At 48.1% G+C, this 9,620-nt stretch overlaps 1 protein-coding gene across 1 annotated transcript; it reads right to left on the reverse strand.

The window, feature by feature from the left end:
- Window positions 1–814: 814 nt before the first annotated feature.
- LOC116587221 lies at window positions 815–5,741 on the reverse strand. Its single transcript, XM_032337926.1, is given in 3 exon segments — window positions 815–1,256; window positions 1,615–1,693; window positions 2,426–5,741. Coding segments are annotated over 3 exon segments (3,504 nt in total). The 3' UTR covers window positions 815–1,147.
- Between the last annotated feature and the right edge of the window lie 3,879 nt (window positions 5,742–9,620).

Here is a 9,620-nt window from a genome sequence, read left to right on the forward strand (position 1 = left end):
CTCATATTAGGGGGGGCTTGAGACCAAACAGAGCCAACAGTCTTCAGTAAATTCAGGATTAGAATAATTGAGGGTCGTATATGCTCCTGAAATTAAATTGAAGAGTCCATCCCCAGTTCCGACAAGCGGAGTCTCTAATGTTAGGGGTTTTTGGCTTGGGTTAGCAGCGGAGGGTGAGGAGGGTGTGGAAGTCCCTTGGCGGGCGGGACCTGGTGGGACTGGAGGGCGCTGGGGTTCAGAGGGTTTTTGGTTTGGCAGAACGAAATTTGGCCCTACGGGGTAAGTTTGGGGATTTTCTATTTTTAATTTGATGATAATGATGGATCCTGCATGTCCCCCGTATTTGTAGAACACCATTCCCCATTGTTTTCCCTGAACCCAACGGTCAATCCTTTCCCATTTTCCCTGGTCAGTGAACTGAACTCGGATCCTGTCTGAGTCTTGAGGGGAACAAGGACCTCGGAGGAGAGGAACAGCCGCCCCTTTAGGTTTTCCTCGATTAACAAAGGCCAATCGTATAGAATCTGATCGTGAAACTGCCCATTTCCAATCCCCATCATTAGAGGTGACACAAGCCCAATTTTTACAGAAGGAATGTTGAATCCCCCCACAACGTGGGTACTTTTTGGCTTGTAGGTCTAGGGGCAGCATTCTCGGTGTGGGTCCGATAGGTCCCGGGCAGGCATAGAATCCATAGCTACGGGCTAAATTGGGTGCTGTGGACCTGTAAGCAGAGTTGATGTCTCGGAAACAGAAGGTCAAGTCCGGCCACCAATTACCAGGCGTATGCAGGCCCGTTGTGGAATAGACAACTTCTCCCGTTTGAGAGAAGATCTGCCAAGTTAATTGTTTGGGGAGATATGGACTGGGGCCCCCAAAGGAAAGGAAAGTGTAAACAAGGAGAAGGATTAACGGCGCATGAGTCTTATCTTTAGAGGATTTGGGGAGCGTTGGACGGTCCATTCCGAATCTTGAAGGGGTTCGGTCTGTTCTTCTGGGTGCGCTGCTTTCACGTGGGAGGCATGGATCCAGGCTGCAATCCCGTCGACCTTTAGTGCTGTGGGTGTCGTCAGGAGCACTATGTGGGGTCCCTTCCAACGGGGTTCAAGGTTTGTGGCCCGATGTCTGCGAACCCAGACGGTGTCCCCTATTTTATAGGGATGTGGCCGTAGTGGGACATCAAGTTTCTCCTTGTAGGTGGCTCCCAGGGGTTTCCAGATTTCCTGTTGCACCAGCTGCAGAGCTTGCAGATGGGCCTGTACAGAGGGGGAGGGGGTATGAGCAGCAATATCGGGGGCAAAGAAAGTGACAGCAGGGGGTGGAGCACCATAGAGAATCTCAAAGGGAGTTAGGCCATGAGGTCCTGGGGTATTTCTAGCCCGATAGAGTGCTAGAGGTAGGAGTGATACCCAATCTTTAGAGCCGGTTTCAAGCAGTAATTTAGTTAAAGCCTCCTTAATGGTTCTATTCATTCTTTCTACCTGCCCTGAACTCTGGGGCCTGTAAGCACAATGTAGTTTCCAATCGATCCCCAGTAGCTTGGCCACCGACTGACTTACCTGGGAGACAAAGGCAGGCCCGTTGTCGGACCCTAGCACCTTGGGTATTCCATACCTTGGGAAAATTTCTTCTAATAGTTTCTTGGCAACCATGTTAGCTGTATCCTTTTTGGTAGGAAAAGCTTCTGCCCATCCTGAAAAGGTGTCTAGAAAAACTAAAAGATATTTATATCCATACATGCCAGGTTTAATTTCGGTAAAGTCAACTTCCCAATGTGTGCCAGGACGTTGTCCGCGCACCCGGACTCCAGGTCCAATAACAGTCTTTCCAGGATTGACTTGAGCACAGACTTTACAATTAGCAGCTGCTTGATGAAGAAGGAAATTTTGTTTGGGGAAATGGCTTTCTAAGTTGGCCTTATCCATTAGGGCCTTCATTTTGCTTGCACTTAGGTGAGTTAACCGATGGAGGTGATTGATTAGCTCTTTTGCCATTTTTATAGGCATTATAGCTTTCCCTCTGTATTCCCATCGATTGAGGGCTGGATTATAGTCAGCCCCCAATTTTTGTACATAGTCCAAGTCGGCTTCCTCATAATTCCAAATGATGGCATTATCTATGTCTTCTGTCTCAGTAAGTATAGTGACAGTTAGCAATTGGGGCCCCAAGGCTGCCTGTTTAGCCATTGTGTCAGCTAGGCGGTTTCCCCTTGCCTCGGGGGTCTCCCCTTTCTGGTGGCCAGGACAGTGCATTATGCTCAGCCTTTTGGGAAGAAATAAGGCTTTTAATAAGGCCAATATTTCGGCTTTATTTTTGATTTCTTTGCCCTCTGAGGTTAGCAGTCCCCTCCTCCGATAGATTTCTCCGTGGACATGAGCAGTAGCAAAAGCATACCTGCTATCTGTATAAACATTAAGACTCTTACCTTCTGCCAGTTGGAGGGCCTGGGTCAGAGCTATCAGCTCTGCCCTCTGTGCTGAGGTACCTTCTGGTAGCGCGCTTGCCCATACAAGCTGGGAGTCGGTCGTGATGGCCGCCCCTGCCCGTCGTTTTCCATCCTGCAGGTAGCTACTGCCATCTGTGTACCAGGTTAGGTCCGCATCCTTCATGGGCTGGTCGGTTAGGTCTGGTCGTGTCCCATGTGTTTCCGCAAGGATCTGGTGACAGTCATGTAATGGTATCTCTCCCGTAGTGGGCAGCAAGGTTGCAGGGTTAAGAGCCATTACAGGTCCAAATTGGATCCTGTCTGTGTCCAGGAGGAGGGACTGATAATGCGTCAGGCGGGCATTTGACAACCAGCGGTCTGGTGGTTGGCGGATTAAAGATTCCACTGTGTGTGGAGCCAGGATGGTTAGGGGCTGTCCCAGTGTCAGTTTGGTGGCATCTTTGATGAGGACTGCAATTGCTGCTATCATCTTTAGGCATGGTGGCCAGCCAGCTGCCACGGGGTCTAATTTTTTAGAGAGGTAAGCAATAGGGCGTCTCCAAGGTCCGAGTCTCTGTGTTAAGACCCCTTTAGCGAAGCCCTGTTTCTCATCAACAAAAAGGTCGAAGGGCTTTGTAATGTCTGGCAGGCCTAATGCTGGGGATTTAAGGAGTGCTTGTTTGATATGATCAAATGCCTGCTGCTGTTGTTCAGTCCATACAAAAGGAGTATCTTGCTTAGTTAATGGATATAGAGGGGTCGCTATCTCTGCGAATCCCGGGATCCATAGTCTACAAAAGCCCGCTGTTCCTAGGAACTCCCGCAATTGCCTATGGTTTTGAGGTGCAGGAATGTTAAGAATAGTCTCTTTCCTTGCAGCCATTAGCCATCGTTGGCCATCATATAGTTCATAGCCCAAGTAGGTGACTTTAACCTGACAAATCTGGGCCTTCTTGGCGGATGCCCTATATCCCAATTGGCCTAGGGTCATTAAAAGATCCCCAGTACCTGTACAGCAGTCCTCTTCATTGGTGGCTGCTAGTAGGATGTCATCAACGTATTGAAGCAGGATCAGGGAGGGGTGCCTTACCCGGAAGTCGGCCAAGTCCTGGTGAAGAGCCTCATCGAACAGCGTTGGGCTGTTCTTAAACCCTTGTGGTAACCGAGTCCAGGTCAACTGACCTGATATTCCTAAGTCCGGATCCCTCCATTCAAAGGCAAAGAGAGGCTGGCTCTGAGGACTCAGTCTTAAACAGAAGAAAGCATCTTTGAGGTCTAAGACGGTATACCAGGAATGGGTTGGAGGCAAGGTGCTGAGTAAGTTGTAAGGGTTGGGCACCGTAGGGTGGATGTCTTCTACCCTCTTATTGACTTCCCTGAGGTCCTGAACTGGTCGGTAATCATTGGTACCAGGCTTCTTGACGGGTAACAGAGGAGTGTTCCAAGGAGACCGGCATGGGGCCAAAATGCCCTGGTCTAGTAACCGCCGTATGTGCGGCTTGATGCCCTGATAGGCCTCATTGGACATAGGATACTGTTTAACATTGACAGGAACAGCGGTTGCCTTCAATTGTATGTGAATGGGGGGCTGCTGGATAGCTAGTCCCATTCCTCCTGTTTCTGCCCAGGCATTCGGGTAAGATGCAAGCCAGGATTCTATGTCCCTCTGAGGCTGAGGGGGCTCCTCATGTAGTCTATATTCTTCTTCCAATTGTAAGGTAAGGACATGTAGAGGAGTCCCCTTGGGGCCGGTTACGGTGGCCCCTTGTGGTTCAAAATGAATTTGGGCTTTGAGTTTGGTCAATAAGTCTCTACCCAGGAGCAGATAGGGGCAATCAGGAACATGAAGAAATGAATGAGAAACTTTACCTGAGGCCAGATGTACTTTTCTTTCCGTAGTCCAGCGGTATTGCTTTCCTCCGGTGGCTCCTTGAACCCAGGCCATCCGGTTGCTGAGTGGTCCCGGGTCCTTAGTTAAAACGGAGTGTTGAGCCCCTGTATCTACTAGAAAGGTGATTGGTTGCCCCCCAACGGTTAGGGTTACCCGGGGTTCAGGGGGGGGCTCCTGACCCTGACGCCCCTAGTCTTCGTCTAAAGCCATGAGTCTTGTGACCGGCTTAGCACTTCTCTTAGGATTGTTCGGGCAGTTTCTGGCCCAATGTCCTCGTTCCTTGCAATAGGCACATTGGTCCCGTTCTATCTGAAGCCTCCTTATGTCTCCCTTTCTGTCTGACTTTCCTATCTCTAAGCTCTGGCTGCCTTGCACTACGGTGGCCAAGATTTTACTAAGTTCCTTGTTTCGTTTACGTTCTCGCTTTTCTTCCTTTTCCTCAGTTTCCTTCCTTAGCTTTTCCTCTTTTTCCTCCTGCAACTTCCTAAGTCGTTCCTCTTTTTCCTCCTGGGTTTCTCTCTTATTAAAAATCTTTTCTGCCTCCTTTAATAAATCTTGCAAAGAGAAATCTTGTAGATTTTCCAAATGCTGTAACTTGTTTCTAATATCTGGAGCTGACTGCCAAATGAATGTCATGGAAACATTTCCTCTTTGTTCATCATTATCTGGGTTAAAAGGCGTATACCTGCGGTAAGCTTCCTTAAGCCTTTCTAAGAAGGCGGTTGGAGACTCCTCCTTACCTTGAGTCACTTGTCTTACCTGGGCCAAATTAGTGGGGCGACGTCCCGCATTATGGAGGCCTGCTATGAGTAACTGGCGGTAAAGACGTAGGTGAGTCCTACCCGCAGCCGTATTGAAGTCCCAGTCAGGGCGAGTCAGAGGGAAGGCAGCATCTATCTCATTAGGAAGTTGTGTGACCCTTCCGTCGTCCCCTGGGACATTCTTTCTGGCCTCTAGAAAAACCTTTTGTCTCTCCTCTGTGGTGAGGAGAGCCTGCAAGAGCTGCTGACAATCATCCCAGGTAGGCTGATGGGTAACTAAGATAGATTCAATTAAGGCGGTTAGGGCCACGGGGTCCTGTGAAAAGGAAGGATTATGAGACTTCCAGTTATATAGATCAGATGCAGAAAAGGGCCAATATTGGAGGCTTCCTGGTTCCCTCCCCTGACGCAAGGGTAGGAGCCTGGAAGCTTCTTCTTTCTCCGGTCTTTGTCGGCCTCTAACTCTGCCTGCAATTGGAGATGGCGAAGGGTCAGGATTTGGTTCCCCTATGGGGTTTGGTGCTGGTCTAAGAGGGCGATAAGGTGGGGGGTCCTCGGTTAGGAGGTCTATCAAAGGGGATTCCTCGGAAGGGAGGACCTGTAATTGTCTGGGGCGTCGCAGAGAGGGGGCATCGTTAGAAGAGGGAGGGTCAATAGGGACCATAGGATATAGGTTAGAAGAGATGGGGGGTTTTGAGGGGTCGCTAGGAGTTGGTGTAGGGAGTGGAGCCAGTGGAGCGGAGGGAACTGGGTGAGAGGTAGGGGCTGATGGAGGCGGCGTCGAGGGGTTCAAGGGAGGGCAAGAGGGGACAAAAGGAGAGACCCACGGAGGGGGTTCTTTGACTAGACTTTCCCAGACTATAATATAAGGTGCTTGGTCCGGATGACCTTGAGGTCCCTCATTAAAGATTCGCTCCTTGACCTGCAAAATAACATTGATGTTAAAGGTTCCCTCTGTGGGCCATTCAGCTTTGAAGGTGGGCCATTCAGAGGTACAGAGAATCTGCCATTTTCTTCTCTTGACTTCCACCGATAAGTTGTTGGCTCGGTTCTGAACATCTTTCCAGTGACCTAGAGTGAGGCTTAGAGGAGTGGTGAGTGTTTGCCCCATCTCAGAGTCTAAAATAACACCAAAGACAATAAGTAGGACACACAGAACAAATAACAAAAAGGACACTGCGCGATTTCGGCGTAATACCGACAGGATGGTTTCAGATGGATCAGAAAGCTGTGTGGGACTATGAGTTTCCTTTGTGGCCCACAGATGAATGTATCCCTCGGACAGTTGTGGGGCCCCAAAGAACCGGGCCCCTATGAGCCTTGGACCGTCCCCCAGGGTGACAGGGGAGGAGTTTCAGGTTTCAGATGGCTGCGAGGTGGAGCTATTGACCTTAGTATTTATTTTTCCCTCCCGATGTACGATGTTGCAGACAAGGGGAGGGGGATCTTTCAGGTGCTGTCCTGCTCGCGTCCCTCGTGGGAGCTTAGGAGCGTCTTGGCTAAGGTCTATCCGTATAAACCCCGGACCAGGCTACTCCAAGGAGTAGATGACCGTTATGCCGTATGACGTTCCGCGAGAATCAGGGTGCAGCCCACTCAGACTCCGTAGCCGAAGCCGTGGAGCCGCACGAACACACTCATACAATCAGGCACTCCTCAGATTCAAATGGGTTAGACACCCTCCCATAAACAGAATGTAACCTTAATCAAGGCGCAATGTGAAAGACACATAAAACAATTAACGAGCCGGCAAAGACAAAAACTTTGCGGTGCACCGTACAAATTCCACTGGCCTACAAAAGGAGTCTCGAGACCTCCTCTCAGTGGACAAATTCCGTCCAGGGCCGAGGGGTTCCTCTGGAACGGACAAACGGATTTAACCCTCGGACAAATGCGGGGCTCCAAGCCCCTCTGATCCCTGGGGCGTCCCCCTAGGGTGGCAGGGGAGAAGTCCGAGTTCGTCAACTCCTTCTCAAGCTGCCTACAAATACAAGCCCTCCTACGCGTAGAGGTACAATTCTAGACAACGGCCGAAAGAGAACACGAGACAGAACAGAAGCAGAAGACGAGGAAACGAAGGGACAGTCTAGGGCTGGCCAGCTAGCTTACCTCCCGGTGGGAGTCCGTTGGATCCCTGGGCAGGAGTCCGATGATCTCGGTGGGACCTCCAAATGAAAGACCCGCGGATCCCCTTACCCAAGAATCCAACACTGCCACTGGATGCAAACAGCAAGAGGTTTATTGGGACGCAGGTACCGGCGGGTGGTCGGCAGCTCCAGCTAACCGAGCACACCAACCGAGGGGAAAGCGGGGTTTTTATAGATTGGCACAAACAGGTTTTGGGTGGGGTGGAGCTGATTGGCTGACAATTTGAACTTTTGAAAGAGGCACCCTCGGTGTTAGTGGATTGGTTTCGGGGGTCCGCGCGCGCGAAGGGGGAGCAAGGAGGGGGGTTGGGCCTCATTACTCAGCAGGAAAATATCCTGCCTACTTGACTATGTGGCCCCCTGCCTACGTGACTATGCCTCTTAGCAGAAGGTATCTTGTTCAAACAGGCGACAAGTGTCACACCCTAAAAGCCAAGCGGTTACAGAAAAGCAAACAAGCGGTTAGTTCTCCTATCTATCTCTTAAGGGAGGGGGCTTTCCAGGGCAGGGGTCTTTCATCTAACCCTCCACTAGAACATCTGCTTGTGTCACCAACTTACCTGGTTGTGTAAACCAGACTTTTTTCCTGAGAGATCTGAGCCTTGTCATCATGCTCTTCCCCATCTGGGATTGTTGCATATACCCAATAGGTATATGAAGTAATTGGGCAAATGTGTACCAGAAAGCACTCAAGTAAGTCCTCTGGGTACCAAATACATTTTCCTTGCCCCCAGGGTATAATAGCAGCCCTATTTCCTCCTGATGATCAGAGTCAAGCTGGATCACTTCTCTTCTTGTCTGCTGGAACCCAGAAGAATGAGGTTACTGCTTTAGCCTATATTATATTGGGGATCTTGCTATGTTCCGTGGTGGAATGTTTTCCCTTTAGGGATAAGGGCTTCTAACTCTGCAGAGTTCATATTTCAGAAAAGGGGAAGCACAAATTCCCCATGTGGGCTGTTGAAAGTAATGGTAGCTGAAGCCATTCCTGCCATATAAATCGTTTAGTGTTATCTCAGTTACTGGCAGGTTAGACTTTGGCTGTGGAAGCAGTGGGATGTGCCTTGGTCAGAGAGGCAGAGACACTTCAATATTTGCCACTGTGGCCTCTTTGTTCCTATGCTAATCATGCTAGCAGTGTCCTGGCTAATGAAAGAGGCTGTCTAAAGTTAAACAGATATGTAATTTTGTCTATTTCAATTTTTAATGACTCTTCTTGGTGGGATGCCCTTTGGTGATCATTAACTTAGCACATAAAGATTTTCACACTTTATCTTCACTCCTATATGTCCATCAACATGCCTCTAACTCAGAGCTCCTTATACTCAATCTTCCAACTTTTCAGGACCCAAGATTTTGTCCTCTAACACCTTTATTCAATGAAAAGAAGCCAGAGCTCTTTGTAAGGACAGTTGAGTACATGTCTGGATAAGCAATAAAAAAGAATAACTTTGTGACCTCTTGCTATGGCCAGAAAGCAAGGAACCTTTCAATATAATGAGTTGGGTCAAAATCCCAGAGAGGCCAGTTTAAGGAGTTTTCCTGTCAGCGAAGTTGTGATAATTAGTAAAAATGGACCAAAGATACATACTTGATTAAATATAGTCCATAAGCACCAAAGAAGTCCATAAACACCATGAGTATATAGGGATACTGATAAAAAAATGTTGATTTTCTGGGATGCCTGGGTGGCTCAGTGGGTTAAAGCCTCTGCCTTCAGCTCAGGTCATGATCCCGGGATCCTGGGATCGAGCCCCGAATTGGGCTCTCTGCTCAGCAGGGAGCCTGCTTCCTCCTCTCTCTCTCTGCCTGCCTCTCTGCCTCCTTGTGATTTTTGTCTGTCAAATAAATAAATCTTTAAAAAACTGTTGATTTTCTCTTCAAATAATTAGTATTACACTCAATTCGATTTTTAGTTTATCGATGATCCTTTTGCCAATACTTCACCATCTTGATTATGGCAGCTATCCAAGACGTCTTGCAAATATGTTTGTCACTTTCCAATTTCTACGAAAAAATTGGTTGGAATTTCATTGGGATTGCATCTCTATAGAGATCAATTTGGTGGTAATGGACATCTTAATCATTTTGAGTCTTCCAATCTATGAATGTGGCATATTTCTTCATTTATTTAAATCTTCTCAACTTCTCTTTGCAATGTTTTACAATTTTCAGTGTAGAAGTCTTGCACATCTTTAGTTACCAAATCTATTCCTATTTATTTCTTGATGCTATTGCAAATGGTAGTTTTTAACTTTTTTTCTTCATTTGTTGCAGTTATATGGAAATATAATCAACTTTTACAAATCAGTCTTATAACCTCAACCCTGCTAAATCCACTCTAGGTTCTTTAGGATTTTCAACACATGCAATTATGTTATCTGTAAATAAAAATG

This window comes from Mustela erminea, chromosome 3 (assembly GCF_009829155.1).
Source record: "Mustela erminea isolate mMusErm1 chromosome 3, mMusErm1.Pri, whole genome shotgun sequence".
Taxonomy (NCBI): Eukaryota; Metazoa; Chordata; class Mammalia; order Carnivora; family Mustelidae; genus Mustela; species Mustela erminea.